At 41.4% G+C, this 18,882-nt stretch overlaps 1 protein-coding gene across 1 annotated transcript in view; it reads right to left on the reverse strand.

Annotated features, from left to right (window-relative positions):
• Positions 1 to 18,882, reverse strand: part of LOC122812025 (protein transport protein Sec24C-like) — a 784,735-nt gene that overhangs the window by 491,075 nt on the left and 274,778 nt on the right. Inside the window, exon 10 of the mRNA XM_044084258.1 lies at positions 4,729 to 4,920. Coding sequence (XP_043940193.1) covers positions 4,729 to 4,920 — 192 coding nt within the window. The remainder of the gene's footprint in view (positions 1 to 4,728; positions 4,921 to 18,882) is intronic.

The following is an 18,882-nucleotide window of genomic DNA, read 5'->3' on the forward strand; positions in this document are numbered from 1 at the left end:
CACCAGGACAAAACAACAAACAACAAGGCAAGAAACCCTCCAAAGCCCCCCCCAACTAAGTATACCAACTCCAAGATCGCACTACTGTGGGGGAAGGGAAAGGTTCACCATGGTGGCCAAGTGGTTCTTTTCCCGGGGTTGGTTTTTGCTGTCCCGGGAGTTCGATGTTGTGAAGATTCGGTGACATAGTCTCAATGAAGTGTGATTCGATATTGTGGTAAGTCCATGTTTTGAAGTAGACCCTTATCTAACATGGGCTACTGTTGCTCTACACCAGTAGTCAATTCCTCCCTGGTTAGATCCGACCACAAACTAATCCCCTTGGAAATCCACATCCCTCCCACCCCCACCTCCACCCCCACAAAGGTAACCACCATGAAAAACTTCTCCAAAGCTAACTTTGGGCTCCTAAAACAGAGGTGGCTAACTTCATGGCACCCATGAAAATGAAAAATAGTTGCATGACTGCCGAATCATACACCAATGCACTGTACGAACATGTACACAAATGCATGGATCTCGCCATACCCAATACAACTAAGACACTCTCCTCAAAGAAAAGGAAGCCAATCTGGTGGTCCCCTGCCATAAACAAACTCTACAACAGAAGGAGGAAACTGATGTGGAATAAGGCGAAGTCCCAAGACTGGAAAAACTCCCTTATTAGCCTCAACAAAAGGTTGAGATCCCTCATCAAATCCTCTAAAACTAGCTATGAAAACAGAATTGCAGCAGATAGTAAAGACAACCACAAGGCCTTCTATAGTTATGTATATAATCTCCACGGCAAATACCCAGATTTGCTCTGAGCTACTGCACAATGGCACCACCTATACCGAGCCAACAGATATTGCCAATATACTGGCCGACAGATTCAGTGCTAATTTTACCCCTCTCTCCCCCACCAAAGGACCAATCACAATACCAGTAGATTTCCTGGCACCCTATATTACTGCTGCACAGATTAAAACAGCACTGTCCAAGGCCAAGAATACAGCTTCTATGGGACCTGACAATATTCCTGGCTGTGTTCTACATGAACTACTGAGTGAACTGGCACCTCACCTGTGTGCCCTGTTCAATCACAGCCTCACCTCAGGCTTTGTCCTTACCGAATGGTGTACTACTACAGTCATCCCTCTCCACAAAGGAGGAGAGACTACAGACCCTGGGAATTATCGCCCAATTAGCCTGACGAGTCTGATATGCAAAGCTATGGAACGCATCATCATGGACCTAATAAACAAGGATACAGGGAATCTACAAACTCTGGATCCTACACAGTTTGGTTTTGTGAAGGGTAGGTCATGCCTGCTCAACTTGGTCGACATTTTTGAGTCAGTCACCAAAGCTGTGGATGAAGACAAGGTTGTTCATACAGCCTACCTTGATTGGGCCAAGGCCTTTGATACCATTCCCCACTCAGGAATCATAGAAAAACTCACTAAGCTAGGCATCAACCCCTATATCACTAGGTGGGTTACAAACTGGCTCACAGAACCCACAGTGTGAAAGTAGCTGACGCCAACCGACCAGTCACAGGCGGAGTCCCACAGGGTTCGGTCCTGGGTCCTGTCGTGTTTGGTATCTACTTCTCTGAAACCCAGGCCAACACGAAGGGACTCTGCCTGACAAAGTTCGCAGACGATTGCAAGTTAGAAGCTATTATTAACTCCCCAAGTGATGGTGACATCCTACAGAAAGGCCTCAATGACACCGACTGGTGTCAAAACCATGGCCTTAAGCTCAATGCCAAAAAATGTGTCGCCATCCCCCCTGGGAAAAACCCGGTTCCCTTGAATTACCACACTGATGGTAGGCCATTGAACACAGAAGGCGTTATAAGAGATCTGGGAACACTGGTTGACAGCAACCTCTCTTTTGACTACCACGTTGCCACTGTGATCAGAAAGTCCTTCTATGTGGTACATCTAATTACTAAGGGTTTTGCATCCAGGAAGAAAGAGGTCATTGTCTCCCTCTACTCTTCCCTCATTAGGCTAATCATAGAGTACAATGCCCTATTTGGAATGTACCTCACTAGACACCTGCAACAAATGGAGAGGCCGCAAAATTACCTCATAAAGAGGATCCTAGGCCTTAGACACTTGTCCTATATGGACAGTCTCAAAAAACTCCAACTATTCTCTGTCTCATATCGCCTACTTAGAGGCGATCTCTGCTTGACTTACAAAGCCATGTCTGACCCAGCTCTGTTAGAAATGCTACAGCTAAAGAAATCCCAATTCCTCCACACCACACGCTCCAGAGACCTCAACCTCATTACCACAATCAACAGAACATGCTGGAGGGACAGCTTCATAACCCAGAGACTGCCCATGATATGGCATAGACTTCCCATACATGTCAAGCAGCGCACCTCACTGGCCCTCTTCCAAGAGATATCTTGATGAGTGGATGAGAAATAGAAAATTCACCCCAGGGATCACTCCAGTGGCTCTACTAGACAGAGGCACTAGGAACTAAGGTCGGGTGGCATGATGCCAGGGTAATCCTATGGGCTAGGCTTGTAAAGGCTCCAGGACCATTAGCCTAGTACACACCTATGAGCCTATGAACATATATATATATATATATATATATATATATATATATATATATATATATAGAGAGAGAGAGAGGGAGAGAGAGATGACAGCAGTTCATCTTTGCTCCACTCTGACATCAGAGGAGTGCACAAAAACTAGCTGTCTTATGAAGAGTAGGGGATAAGGAAACATGCTATACATATGACAGAAACAACTTGATATGACTTTGACTTTTTGTTCATTCAATTTTCATCCCAGTCTAATGTTGAGTGACGCACAGATGGTGACTATTTTTGCGTGTGTGTGTGTGTGTGTGTGTGTGTGTGTGTGTGTGTGTGTGTGTGTGTGTGTGTGTGTGTGTTGGGGGGGGACGGGGGGACAGCAATATTCCCACATATGATTCATGTGTCTTTGCAATCATTTGTCTTCTCTGTTATTGGAAATTATTTTGTCAGGTTGGACATTAAGAACTGAATGATACTTTTTTTCCCCTTACTTAAAGTAAAAAAAAACAGAATTTTATTCTTTAGTCATGATATTTGTATAAGCCATCATTAGATCAAAATGTTGTAAAAGCTCTAAAATGCACATAAGGAAATCTACAGCCACATGCTCCTGCAGGCTTAGTAGCTCCCAGACATCTGACATAATTTCATTATTTTCTTCACAGTTGTTAATTTGAGTTTTAGCTACTTAATGTGTGTTGAAAATAGCTGAACAGTAACAGAGTGTGAGAAAAAATAAACAAATAAATAATATACTAATAATCTAGATAGTGTAGGGAGGCCAGGATGTGGGCAAATTGGAGAGCAGCATGAAGTCCTTTGCTTAGAGCTCCACTGCACCTAAGATTTTCCCCTGACTTAAAGGGGTGGGCCACCACTGACGTGAAGGGGTGGTAGTAGTACAGGACCTTAGAGTACAAACTGAAAAACGCTGGCTACACCCCTGTTTTCCAGTATCTGATCTTGTAGATGGGATTGAATCCTATACAGGTAAGGAACAGCTAAGGGATGCAAACCACCAGTGGTTTAGACTTCTTTTTAAATGGCAGGGTGATGAAATATTTGCTACATGATTTTGAAGCTTGTGTCATATTTTTATTTTTTGTATCATTTCATGATGTTTTTTATTAACTTGTTAAGAGTGTCAAAATTATTTTAGAATTAAAAAAAAAGATGGAAGAGTGGCAGCAGAGGATCACAGGATCATAGCAGGTTTCTAGGCTATTGACCCAAAGGTAATTTCAAGCCTATCCTTTTCATCCAATGTAATACCATAGATACTATAATCAATACCCAGGACTGTATCTAGTAATGACTGCCCAAGTCCAGCAGGGTTGTAGGCGCTATCACCAGTATGAATTTACTGTGCTCCATCCATTTGTCCAGGTTCCTTTTGAATACTGTCATAGAGTTGCTCTGCTTCACATGAATTGGTGGCCTATTCCAAAGATGTGGTAGTCGCTGGGAGACAAATCTGTCCCTGCAGCATGTCCTATTGAAGTTGCAGGCCATATTTAGGTCCCTGGAATGGGTAGCTCTAGTCCAGTTTAATTTACAGATGTGCAGCAAATTCATTAGGTTTGGGTCGGAGATTGCTTTGTAAAGCCAGGCATAAGTCTCCGCTAAGAAGTCTACATGATACTAAGTATAGTGACAAGGACTTCAGTAAGTCTATGTAAGGCACGTGCTGGAGTCCTTTTACCTTCTTTGTTAGAAACCTCTGTGGTCTCTCCATTTGCTGCATTCTTGGTAAATGGAAAAAAGCACCAGTAAAGCACAAATATGACAAATGGCTGATGAGACATGAAAGCAACATCCCAATTCAAAGCAATCTGAGAATAAAATCAAAAACAAAATATTATTCCACTGGTAAAGTGAAGCAATCTCCCACATCTTGGTACAGAAGGCTTCACACCCCTTGCATCCTTTTTACTTAATACAGCCTACGATCACACAACAGCAGGGTACATATTTTCACTGACATAAGATGTTGTTTTGCCAGGTCTAGTGTACTCTGTAATGGCACATGGGTGTGAGCTTCAGGCTTTCAGGTTTGTGATACAGCTGGGTCTTCAGATACATAAAAAGGCTGAATAAGGGACAAAATCAAGAAGTTATGTTGTTAAAAAGGAGGAAAAGCTATGTTGTTAAAAAAAAAGAAAAATTAGTCAAACCTTTCTATGTTAGACCTGGAATCGTGGATGCTAACCAGCAGCCCATCTAATAAAGGCACTTGAAGTTCCGACACATCAGTAAGTACAAGCATGTGAGGCTGGGACAGTGAACTGCTTAAGTTGTAGAAGTGTACCGTTGTGTTGTAGGTCATGAAGCCAACCTTAAAATGACAGTTCTCAGCTCCCATCTGCCTGAAAATAAGATGCTTTGTTTTAGATGAAAACATACACCATAGGTGGACTGACAAGAACACATTCATTCACATAAACATGCATCCACTCTTACAAACATGGACAGCATGCACAGGCACATAGAATTCCATTTCACCTATGTACAACTGACTCTCAGAAGAGCAGCTGTGACACAAATATTACCAACACAGACAGGTACTGCCTGCTGATCAATAAAGTTTTCATCTTCAGTCAAAACTTGATCCACAATATTACTAAGGTGCTGGTAGTATTTCACATTTTAAAAGCAATGTAATGAGAAAAAAATAACATGAAGTCTTTGATGTCAATTTCATAATTTTTAGTTAATTCTGTTGTTATCCATGCTTTTTCAAGCATTCTCATAATGGTGTATCATTATCATTTCTTGTCTGGGATACATTTAGTTTCTGTTTTAATGTAGTGAGTTGCCTATTTGTTTTAACAAGTAGTGTACTTCTCCCAAACAGTGCCTCATGTTTGTCCATTTTACATCTTTCTAAAGTACCTAAGTACCCCTGCCTTTCACTTTGCTGTCTAGATAGCCTTCCTATTGAAAGTCTGCCATCCCCACTCTTTAGTGCTTATCTTCTGCCACGTTTAACTGTTAAGGTTGCCTCTGCTTGGTGACTAATGTACACTTTTCATTTATTCTGACTATCTTACCAAAGGTTAGTCAGCTATTCTCTTCAGTGTAACATCTCCCTGATATAACCTGCCCTCATCCCCTGTGAAAGCTTGTAATTTCTGTCCCTGGTGGTAAGAGCTGCAGCATTTCTTGGCCACAGTATCAAGTAGATCTTGTACACCAGTGTCCTCATCACACAATTCATTATTGTTAGTCCTGCTCCTTCAAGTTCCCGGTAAAGGCAGCAGGCAGATCAGTGCAATCCACCCACAAAAATATCTCATTGATGTCCTTTGATAGCTAACAAATTGCCCAATTACTTGCCTTTTCTGTTTAAAATGCTTCACAGAGGTACAGCAGTACATCAGTATCCTACTTCAGTTCTTTCTGCAAAGATTATGCTCTTCAAAGGTGAGGTCCTACTCTTGGTTAAAGTTAGTCCCTGGTTTTGTGACCAGTTGCTGATTCACGTTTCCCACAAATATCATGACTTGCATGTCATTTACCTAGTTTCAGAAAGTTGTTGGCTTAAGAGACTCAACTGAACACTACTTCTGAATGTGTCCATTCTTAGTTAATAACAGATGTACCTCCCCATCTACTTAACCTAATGACCTATTTTTGTTTTTTCTGTTTTTGTTTAGTGGTCTCTTTCTGCAGTCACTGTTCATCTCTCTTAACTTTTTTTTGTGTGTCACTCTGCAGTTTTTGATGTGTTGTTTTCCTGGCATATCATGGATCAGTGTGTCATTTCTTATTGCTTATTTTTTCCATTCTCTCTGTTTTCAACTTCAAAGCCCTGACCAACCCTTCCAGCATCTTCTTTGGAAGCCTTATGGTGTCAATCATCCTTCCGATTCATTTATCCTCCAAGTTCAGAGTCCTAAAACTTGGTAGTACACTGTATTTTCAAGGAATCCTAGATCATCTATGGTTACTACACAGTAAGAGCACTGAGGGGATATACTTATTCCGGTTTTCTTCCTACTGCCTATGTATACAAATGCTTGCTTCTATGTCATTGTCCTCCTCTAGCTATTAAAAGTTCCTTAAGATTATGTTTGCTAGCTGTTTCACTCCACGGTGCAAACAGCACTCCTATGAAGATGAATAATCATGCCTTCCTACAGGTATATATTCTACCTGTAATCCTTTTCATTTCTGTATTTATTTCACAACCAGTGTGGTCACTGCTGGACTTCAATAACATTCAAAGTAATACTACCCAGGTACATGCATCCAAGATGACTGCTCTTGAACCCTGTTGTCAGATCCCCAAATTTCTTTGCTTACTTAATCTCACTTGACTCTTGCAATGTTGTACATCTACTACTAACTAATGTAACGTTGTTCTACTTGTACTATTTTACTGCATTCCTCAAATTGTACTCCTCTCTGTTCATAGAACTCCTTTCAGGTAACTGTCATCCTTTGTTTCAGCTGGGACTAGGTTTTCTGTTTCTTACTTCCAGCTTTCCCCAGACACCCCTCTTCTAGTTTTACTAATCCTACACACCCCAGTACATTCACTGTGACTTCCCTAAGACCCTTCTAGACCATCAGCCCCTCCTGAAGACATTATTAAGGTTTTTCTTTACTAAGAGAAGTAACACAGCTCTCAGATGAAAAGTTTAACTAGGCTTATGTAACTGCATCAATGATCACTGCCATAATGCATTCCGCTTTATCTTACCTAGTGATATCTGAATGCTTTGATTATGCATCTTTAATCCCACCTCTGCACACAACCAGGTCTTGTAATCTTGCTGCATGCATTTGCAGATGTGGAGCACTGTCAATATGTCTTTCTTGTGCAGGACAGATTTGTTAGTATTTATACACAGATATACTTTCCAGTACTACATGCAGTACACCAGGTGATGCCTAATCATTACCATCAGCACACTGGAATGTTATACACTCCACCAAACACAGCCTAGGAAACTACAAGCCTTCCTCACCAGCTTTACATTTTTTACAGAATTTATGGAATCCATGATAACAACTCCTGTTCTCCTTCATGATAAACATCAACAGCCCTTCATGCATATGTATACTTACACATATTATTTTCTACACCCGACAGTTATGATCTCAGTACTTCTTAGTATTAAATATCAGGTAATGCACCTTCAACCATTATTCTGCTCTCATTAAACATCAGAAGTCATACTTCCATACTTTCTGTCATATTCATTCATTTATTTGTTAACCCAGTAAATAAACTGGTCCTTCTCATACCTTTTTCAACCATGACCTAGTCCACAAGATCAAGGATAAATATGACATATGTTTGTAAATATATACAGATAATTTAGCATAGCAATCAATCAGCATATTTTTGGAAGGTGAACAGTCAACTGGTGTACCCACAGAAAACCTATGCTGGCATTGGGAGAAATGTAAAACTTCATGCAGACAATGATCAGAGGACAGTATTGAACTCCAGACCATGAAACTGCAATGCAGAGATCTTACCAACAAGCCACCTTTGACACCTTTTATCCTCATATATACAACCACTCTTATAAGATCATAGGATCATAGCAGATTACTAGGCTATTGACCCAGAGATCATTTTAAGCCTAGCCATTTCATCCCAATGTAATACCATAGAAATGCTAGTCAATACCCAAGATTGTATTTAGTGATGACTGCCCATGTCCAAGAGGGCTGTGGGCTCTATACCTGGTAAGAATTTACAGTGCCTCATCCACTTGTCCAGGTTCCTTTTGAACAGTGTCATAGAGGTTGTGACGGCCCTGCACTGGCCCAGTAATCAAGGAGCCTCAATCTTCACCACTAACACCAGTGACAGACGTGCATATTAGGAGGATGACAAGTACACACACAGTAAAGTACAATTTCCCTTAAGAGCACACAGAGATCACAGTCAGTCTGGGGCTGTTTTTTCCCTCAGTCTCTCCAGATCCCCAATAAGACTCCCGACTGACACAACTATAGGGTTCAGACCTCAGCAGAGTGGTCAAGCCAAAACCTCCAGCACCCTCTCTGTCCAACCAGTGCTTCGTGTCCCTGTCCAAGTAGCTGACACATACACACTTTGAGATTTGACTTATATACAAACAAACAGACACTCTTGGGGAAGGCTGGCACAGGTTCTCTAGCTATGCCCCCTTCTGCCCAGACTACATGGTAGTACCACCTGCCACCAACCACCCTTATCAACTACTCTAAGGCCCTTGCAAAGGGTGACCAATTCTACTGTGTAATGTTATTATTATCCAAATGGTGTGTCCAAGACTTTAAGCCTATTTAAGAGTGACCTGTACAGTGTTATCAAATACATCCAAGTATTCTAAGAGCTTAAATATCTCTAAACAAAACCAGCCACAATTGAACGGTTTAAATATATTTAATAATAAATAATAAAAAACACAAGACAATACTCAATAACTCAATACAGTGAAGACAGAGTTCAGAATTACAGGAAATACTTTAAAGCAACATTGCAGGACAGTCTTGCATAAATATGGAAAACATCTAGACTGATCTTACTATTTTCCCATCTCTCTCTAAGACAGATACTATGATCTTAGTCTTACTTACAGAGCAAAGACAAGTGCTGGAGAGGATGTTTACAGGTCCAGAACAAGATACAAAATGCACTGACTTTCTCTCCGAGATGGTTTTTAAGTTACTAACAAACATTTCTGCTGGGTCATCTCAGATTACGTCATTCTTGTCAACTCTGCTTTTAGTTTCCAGGCCAGCAGGAACTTACAATATAACACCTCAGTGTCAAGAATACTTATCTCTTAGAAGCTGACACTTATCTCTTAGAAACGTGCCTGTCACTGGAAATCGTAAAACTGTTAAACATCTTTACATTTGGAACCTGCAATTACCTCTGTTTCCAGACAACAGGAAGGCCTACAACTCTAGACATTGTGTCTGCTTTGAACTGAAACAGAGATTATTTTCTTAGAGTTTGCAAGTTAACTCTGTATATTCCAGCCTTTACCATCAACACATACATTTGCATAGGCATGTAGTTTATACACATTTCTGCTCTTTTCCAGCAGGGTGCACTGTGGTTACATTACTGAAGCTCAGTACAGAACATATAGTTTTCTTACATTTCTAAGGCAAGCATACAAATCATATTACTATTCACAAATGACATAGAGTTATTTACAAAATTCTAGCTGGCTGGGCTGGCAGCCTTCACAGAGGTGCTCTGCATGAATTGGTAACCTGTTCTGAAGACATGGCAGTCGCTGGGATATAAATCCAGCATGTCCTATTTAAGTCGCAGGCCATATTTATGTCCCTGGAATGGGTAGCCCTAGTCCCGTTTGATTTACGGATATGCAGCAAGTTCATTAGGTTTGGGTCTTGGACTGCTCTGTAGGCCAGGCATACGTCTCTCTTAAGAGGTCTATACGATACAGAGTATAGTGACAGGGACTTTCGTTGGTCTGTGTAGGAAACATGCTGGAGCCCCTTGATCTTCTTTGTTAGAAACCTCTGAGGTCTCTCTAACTGCTGCAGGTGCTTGGTACAGCAGATGCTAAAAAATGGGGCATTATACTCAATTATGGACTGGATAAGTGCTGAGTATAGGGGGGGTTATAACTTTTTTTGCTCTCGAGGCAATGCTTTTACTAATCAAGTATGCTACAGAGAAAGCTTTCCTTACTACAGTAGACACATGGTGGTCAAAGTTAAAGTCGCAGTCAACTTGTGATCCCAGGTCCCTTACCACTTCATGGATACTTAGGGTATTGTTGATTTGATAGTGTGAGGGGACATTGTGCTGAAGGGAATGACGATGCATTTCTTTGCATTCAGTCTGAGACCGTGACTAATACACCAGTAGATGGTCTGCATGAGACCCTCCTGGAGTATTCTGACATTGTTTGGGGATTCAATGATTGCACCTAGTTTGCAGTCATCTGCAAAAGTGGTTAGCCTCAGCCCCTTAGTTTTGACCTGAACTTCTGAGAAGTATATAACAAACAGTAGGGTGCCCATCTCTGACCCCTGAGGAACCCCACTGGTAACAGGTCTACTGGTTGATGTGGAGTCACCCACTTTGACAGTGTGTCCGGTTTGTGAGCCAGTTGGCAACCCATCTTACACCGAAGGGGTTTACATTCAGTTTGCTAAGTTTACTGGTAATGCCTGAATGTGGGTCTGTGTCGAAAGGCTTTGCCAGGTCAAGGTATGCTGTGTGCACAGATTTGCCCTCGTCAATGGCCTTGGTCACATTTTCAAAGAAATCCACCAAATTTAACAGGCAGGATCTGCCCTTCATAAAGCTAAATTGGGTAGGATCCAGGGTTTGGAGGTCACCTATATCTTTATTTATGAGGTCCATAATGATGCATTATATGATCTTACAGATGAAGCTGGTCAGGGGCTTATGGGTCTGTAATTCCCCAGGTCTGTTGCTAGGCCACCTCTGTAGAGGGGAATAACTGTTGCTGTTCTCCATTCTGCAGGAACAAAGCCTGTGTTTAGGCTTTGATTGAATAGAATACTTATCAGTGATGCTAGTTCATGTTTTAGCCTGTTTAGAAGGCAGCCTGGGATGTTGTCTGATCCCATAGAGGCTGTTTTTGTGCCTTGGACAAGGATTTGAGGACCAGCTCTTCAGACATGTAGGGTGGGAGAAAGTTTGGGGGAAGCTTTGTTGTAAGTTAGGAGCTGATAAGAGAGTGAAATTTGAACCAAATCTATCAGCTAGCAGGTTTGCTATCTCAGTGGGGTCAGTGTGTGTGATACCGTTGTCCACTAGTTCTGCACATGCTTGGGTCCTACCCTTTAGGTTACGTATGTAGCTGTAGAAGGCCTTATGGTTATCCTTGGCTGTACTTGCTAAGTTCTCTCAAAGGAGCCCTTGGAGGATTTGACAAGTTGTCTTATTTGCCTGTTGAAGCTGAGGCAGGTGCTTTTCCATTGTTGGGGCCTTGCCTTTGTTTCCTTGGACAGCAACATTTTGCATTTATTGTAAAGTTTGCTGATACTGGATGTCCACCATGGCAGCTTGTTTTTACTTGGCCTCTGGCTTTGATTCTTTCTGGTACAGCTGAGTTTATACACTTATGCAAGGGATTGAAGTGTTAGGTAAGCTTCGGCATAGTTACCACTTCCAGCTTGGGGTGAGGCTTGGAATGAATTTATACCTTCACCTACGAGGGTATAGTTTGCTTTGGAAAATGTTTTTAGTCTGATTTCACCCTTTCTGAGTTCTTGTGTTAGTGCCAGGTCAAAGATGACTGATTTGTGGTCAGTTTTAACTAATGAGGGTCCAGCAGGTGCGGCAGTGCATCTGTTTGACATATTGGTGAGGATCAAATCCAGAATGTTTGTTCCCCTTGTCGGGCTAGGACAATTTTTCCAGGGCATTTGAATTACCAAAGTCAAGGTAACCTTTGCACTAGCAAGTTAGGGCTAGCATAGGTTTCCCATTTGATGGGGATAATTGAAATCCCCCATAAGCAGTGTGTTTGGTAAAATTTGGATCGTCTCCAGTTTGGTCAAGTAGGCTTCATGGGCATCGTGACCCATGGAGGGAGATCTATAACTGGCTATGACTTGAATGGAGGTCTTCCCACCGTAACCTGGACTTGGTGTAACTCCATGGAGTTGTCCAGTCTAACTAGACAGGAGGTGAATTTATCCCTAATACAAACTGAAACAATACTTCCTTTGGTTTTCACACATTCATTTTGAGGTCTAAAGGTGTGGAAGGGATTGTAGCCTTGCAAGGCTGGGGTACTCTCCGAGGCCTTGAACCAAGTTTCTGTGACTGCACAGACATCTATATCTAGTGATAGAGGTGCTTCCAGGGAGTGCAGTTTTTAGTTTCAGCTCCTAGTGTTTTGCAGCATGACGTTTACATTGTATCCTCATTTAACACCTTTCACCAAACTCCTAAATACTGTTTTATTCTTATTAAACATCAAGTACAGTACTTCCAGACATTGTTCTATTGTTATTAAACATCAAGTGCTGTAACACGCATACTTCCTGCTTTTTCTTTATCATAAGATCATAGGAGGTTACTAGGTTATTGGCCCTGAGGCCCTTATAAGCCTAGCCAAGAGTTTAGCCATGTTTAGGCAAATCAGCACCCAATGCCTCTGTCCAGCAGGGACATGGGTGGAATCCCAGGGGTATATTTTCTGTTTCCCATCCAGTTATCCAGGTTGCGCTTAAAAAAGGGTAAAGAGGTACTCTGCTTGATGTGGAGAGGGAGTCTATTCCATAGATGGGGGAGTCTCTGGGACAGAAGTCTGTCCCGCCAACAAGTCTTGTTGATGTCACAGACCAGGATGAGCCCGCACGTGAAGGTTACTCGAGTGGAGCTTGACTTGTGGATATGCAGCAGTCCAATCAAGGTGGGGTCCATGATTGCCTTGTATGCCAGACAGAGGTCACCTCTGAGGAGTCTGTATGAAACGGAATAGAGGGATGGGGCACTTAGCCTATCTGTGTATGGTAGATGTTTGAGGCCCTGGATTCTCCTGGTGAGGAACCTCTGTGGTCTCTCCAGCTGCTGCATGTGCTTTGTGAGGTACATGTTGAAAGGGGCATTGTACTCAATAATGGGCTTTATAAGGGAAGAATACAGGGATGCTATGACCTCCTTGTCCCTGGATGAGATACCCCTACTTATAAGGTGGGCCATGTAGAAGGCTTTCCATACAATGGAAGCAAGATGGTGGTCAAAGGTCAGACTGCTATCAACCTGGGTGCCCAAATCCCTCACGACTGAGTGCTTAGGACGTTATTATTAATTATTAGTTTAATTAATTAATAGCCTAATTAAAGCTTCAGGCATATAGTTCCATCCCTTGACCTAGCCTTAAGAAACATCAAGTACCATACCTTCAGCAGTTATGTTGTTCTCACTAAATATCAAGCAACATATTCCAAACCATTACTCTTTCTTCATTAAACATCAGATATCACTAGCTATTGTTCTGTTCTCATTAAACTCCATGTGCTGTACTTCTAACTTCTGCTCTGGCTTCATTAAGCATAAGGTGGCAAGCTTTCAACCATTTTTTTTATCTTCATTAAACTGCAGGTACTACACTTTTAGTCATAGCTATATCATTTGAAGATGTACTGTAACCTCCTACCAAGGAGTGTGACTATCACTACATATCTTGGTATTCTCCAGAAACATGAAGAAGCAAAGATGTCATGCACCCACTTTGCTAGGCCTTTGGAGAGACACAGCAGGAATACTGTGGTGGCCCTACCTGGAGAGAGACTCCAACTTCTGTAAGTAAAAATATACCAGAAAGATGTGTGGGATGGGAGAATGTTATGATGATGGACTACAGAAAATGGAGCTCTTCTCAGTGACTATGAGAGATGGGGTATAATATCAGTGCACAAGATCATATTAAGAAGATATGAAGGGATACCCTGAATGTGGATGTGGAGCACAGACAACTGACTATGGGCATTAACTACTTCCTGGATTGCCAGAGGTACTTCTTCATGGAAAGAACTGTAGACCTGTGGAATAGACTGCCTGAATGAAAGATGTAGAGTGAATCCACAAAGACAATGAAGAAGGCATATGATAGGTGGAGAAAGAGTGACAGGAAAAGTGGACACGTAGGAAAGGTAAAATATTAAATACACATAAAGAGCAGAAGAGATAGGCTTATTGTCTCTCTTCAACCATCAGACAAACATAATTCTGTGTGCAGACTTTGTACCTAACGTATATGCAGTGTCAGTGCTGGAAACAGTGGCAGCTACTGGCTTAATAGAGGATCCCTGAGAAATCCTACTAGCAATTGCATTATGCTTTTTTTGGAATCTGCCAACCACCACCTTCCTCTTATTCTTTCTGTATCCCAGTCCACTGCCCCATGTCCATCTCCTGCTCATCATGGAGCACACCTGAAGATCCTGTGAACTCAAGAGACACAACTGCTTCCCACAAGTGTTTTCCATTCTCCCAGCACCTAAACAGAGAAATCAGACTAGCCTGACAGTACAGTCCTATCTTAACTGCAAGTTGGTTTGAATCTGTTTTATAAATTCCATGCATTCAATGAACAATTTGTTGTACTGTGCTTCACAGCCCAGTACTTCAGAGGAGGAGGAGGAGCTTATCTGCATCACTTAAAAACATAAGCAATAACAGACTGCCACATGAAAAGACTACATTGCATTCAGCTGAGTACAATTAATTCCTTCAGGTCTTCTTCTGCTGATGTTCCATTTCCAGACTATTGTGTTACAAGCGTAGATATCACCAGTGCCAAGTACACCATGGTATACATTTTCCTCAAATTATTTAACTTGAAGTTTATGCTTGTTTGTGTACTTTATGTTTACATTTACATTTATGTGACTATGCACATATGAACAGTATCTCTGATGTAACTGGGTCGCTCCCTGCTAATTGTATGTCATTTCTCTTGGCATAAGTATCATCCATTCACACATTTCTATTTAAATTTAAAATGCATCTAAGCCTCCTTATTCTGCTCTCCCTCCAGCACTGTGCTCCCATCCTGGATATTCTGCTTAAGTACCTGCAAAGCCTCTTTCCAGTCCTCTAAGCCCAATAAATAATAAGGCTGTTTACCTACATGCAGAGAGTACTACTATAATGCTTGGAGCATTGTGATTGTGCTGCAAAATCAGGGAAATTACAAGATTTTTAAATACTCCTTTGCTGCTGTTAAGCTCTAGTCTTGCACTAGAGCATTAACAGCAGTCACTAGCTATAACAGAACAATACTGGGAAGCACAAAGATCATTAAAACAAGTTAAACCATTTCATTCAGCAAAAAAAAAAAAAAAAAAAAAACTCTAAAAAAAGTAAATGAATATATTTTACAGCTCTTTGTGATCCCCACTGCAGTTCTACATTTTTTCTTTACCCTTTACACATGGGAACAGGTTAAGTTCCCTGCACTTGAAAGAATTATGATCAGGCCTCTTCGATCATAACCCTGCTTGTGCTTTCTCAATACAAACATAAATATTCATCTCTGGAGTTTCACTTCACTTTGCTCTTAAAAAGAATTTCTTGACATCCATCATAATCCTCTGTTGATAGACTTACATGGTCAAAAAACAAGACCTGCAGCACTGACCTTGCTGCTGTGCTTCCATCCATCAGCCCTACTTCTTTATGCCTATTATTGATGTCATGAACAGACAAGAAGTATGCCATTTGCTGATAGCAGAATTAAAAAGACAAGTTCAGCTAATCTACTAGTCAGGGAGTGATAAACAGGTGAAAGTTCAATTCATCATTTTAAACTCACTGGATAATCAGCATTTGCTATTCAAAATCACTTCAGTGCAGTGTGTGTGCGTGTGCGTGTGTGTGTGCGTGTGCGTGTGTGTGTGTGTGTGTGTGTGTGTGTGTGTGCATGTGTGTGTGTATGTGTGTGTCTCTTTTTCTCTCTCTCCTCCATAGTTATGTGACATGGAGATGGCAGATTTAATAAGGGGGATGTAGGGGGTCAAAGCCCCCCACATGGAGAGTGGAGGAGGTTTGCCTACCTGTAAAAAAATCATTTGATCAAAGCTTTGAGTATTTTTTTGTTCCTTTTGTTGAAGCTTCAACCAGCTGAGACATCAATACATGTTCCTGTAACAGTAATTTACTTTGTTGGAGAAAGAGAGGAAAGCGTCATACTAAAATTATTTTAGATTATGCAGTTTGGAATTATGGATGAAATATCAGCACTTTTTAGAACTACAAGAAGCTGGTGGACACTATCCAAGGACAATTCCAAGGAAGAAAACTGTGGATTTTTATTTGTCAAGTTACAGATGGTATTGGTGATATGGTTTTTGTGCAGTGGCTACTTTTTTTTTTTTGTATGGCTTATGATCACTAGTTCAGTATGAGATTGTTCACATCGCAGTTATTTAAGCAAACATTCTTGTGGTGCTGGTTGCTCATTTACTACTGCTTGCTCTGTAGTGGATCAGTCTCTTGATGTTTAAAGACCTTAATGCCTTTATTTTACAGACTCTGAGTGTACAGCCTCATGGAAAAACAGTGATCGCATTTTACTGGTCTAGTGATTTCTCTGTCTCTGATGTGCTGTGACCTCATGGTGAGAATAATAAAGTAACAGGGTGTGGGAATGGAGGTACAGGAGGTCTTGCTTTGGGCATCCTTAAGAGACATATCCCCCCAATACCCCCATTCACCTGGTAACTGCAGTGCTGTTCTGCTATTCAAAACTGTGTCACCTGGGATATAATCAGGACTGCATTGCAGTTGGCTCCATTCACAGGTATAGGAAATTGCATAAGGCCAAGAGGTTGCTCTCAATCAGTCGGATGGGATCCACCTGGCAACAGCATATGCTGGGGAGTCTCCCAGGGTAGTGGCAATGGAAGAAGGGTTTTGGAGGGGAAGCTGGGGATATGAAGTCAGTGTAAGCAGCTGTTACTGCTTGGATCTGGTACGCTAAGAACCTGCCTCATTATGTGAGTATATTACATGGTTTGTTAATGTGTTGCATTATATATGCAGTTCACAATCTAACAATACCCATTTTTTTATTGCTCCCTGTCCCACAGCTGAATGTAAGCTGCCACCAGCTCCTCCACTTATTCACTGGGTCTATCAGATCTGCATTAGCCTCTTCTGAGTTCAATCTGACCAACATCCAGGACCAGTGAAGAGACTGAGGATACTGGGACAGCCAGGTTGTGTGCCCTACCCCAACCGTCCCACCCCATGGTGGATTATCTTGGGCACAGTAAGGGCCTTATCCCTCTGTTCCATGCAGCTACATTGACAATATCCAAATCCGTCACATAAGGAACTTGGTAGTCTACATAAATGACTCCAAGTGAATACAACATTGCTGCTTGCAGCAGTGGACATATTACAGAGCAATGATGTTGAGGACAGGACAGATTCACAATATGAGAAGCTGTAGGGATCTGACTTTGGAGGAGAACTGCTGGACAGAAGAACATCATAATATATGGGGTAGAAGGAGAGAAGGGGCATATTACTAAAACAACATTGCCAGATTTGTCCAGCTAGTGTAGGCACAAAGCTATTCTGTACTAAACAAGAACAGAGAGCCCATGTTATTACCACTGAGTAGGAGATGTACAATATGGTTGTGGGGGGGGGGTACATACATAAGAACAAACCAGGTGAACATTACATATCAGAGGGATGGGGAGGCAAACATAGCCACAGTAAAGACAGCCTACAAAAAGCAAGCAGGACAGACTAACGAACAGTAAATCACAATGCAGCATATTGATATATTTTGGAAAAAAGAACTACGACAAACTATGGCTGCATGATCAAGATGGAGTACCTGCCGATCCCATCTGTACTATTTTACATATAACTGTATGACTTTCAAAACTATATGAGGGGAAATGGCTTCTTATACCTCTGGTAACATTGTGGATGCGAGGACAAATCTTTATGAGTGGGCCATATACAAAGTGTATTTGGCATTTCTGGTGTGTCTCACATATTTATAATTTCACTGAGGTTTTGAGTTGCATAGCCAGTGACTACTGTGGAACAGTATGTATGCCCACTGACATTCATGAAGGCTTGTATGATTCTTTATTTGCCAAATTAAATAACGAATCATACAAGCCTTCTTTTGTTATCACCTATGTTGGAACTAGAACCGCAGGCTTAGGGTAGTGCCTAACCCCAAGACTGAATTATTTTGGAATCTAGACAACTATCTTTTCATCCATCATCCTCTTCCATGATCCTCCACTCTGCCTCGTTATGCTTTTTTTATGCTTTTTTTTGCATCTCTTATAGATGTTCAATGTCCCAAGTCTCATTGCAGTTTGTATTCCTTCCAATAATTATTTTCAGTTCTGCTTCTACCTGCAAGTATAGCTACCTTCTTCCACAGCCAGATCTACAGATGTGCAGCTGTTCCAGATCTCTAGTTAATATTATCATGTAACTATTTATTCATCCCAGCTATGCAATATTTTGTCTGTAAATCTCCTCCATTGACTACAGTTCCTAATCCAGATAACCCACTCTTGTGCCATGGTGCCCACACCTTAAGATTGCGTTAGCTTCTTGGAATTTTCACTGAGCTAAAATCACAAGGCCCTTCCTCTCTTTCTTGTGGCACTACTTAAAATGCACTGATTCAAATGTCCCCTTCACTTAATTATCTGCAATTATACTTGCTTCTCATCAGATAATACTGGAAAATACATTTTTAGAATTGCATAACAGTTCTTTCAAAACAATAATAACATTTGCAGATGCAATCTATCAGAAAACACCCATCAAAGTGCTACAGATTTTTCACTTTCATCTGCACAAATTTCTA

The sequence above is a fragment of the Protopterus annectens genome, chromosome 9.part0 (genome assembly GCF_019279795.1).
Source record: "Protopterus annectens isolate FY-2018-M chromosome 9.part0, PAN1.0, whole genome shotgun sequence".
Taxonomy (NCBI): domain Eukaryota; kingdom Metazoa; phylum Chordata; order Ceratodontiformes; family Protopteridae; genus Protopterus; species Protopterus annectens.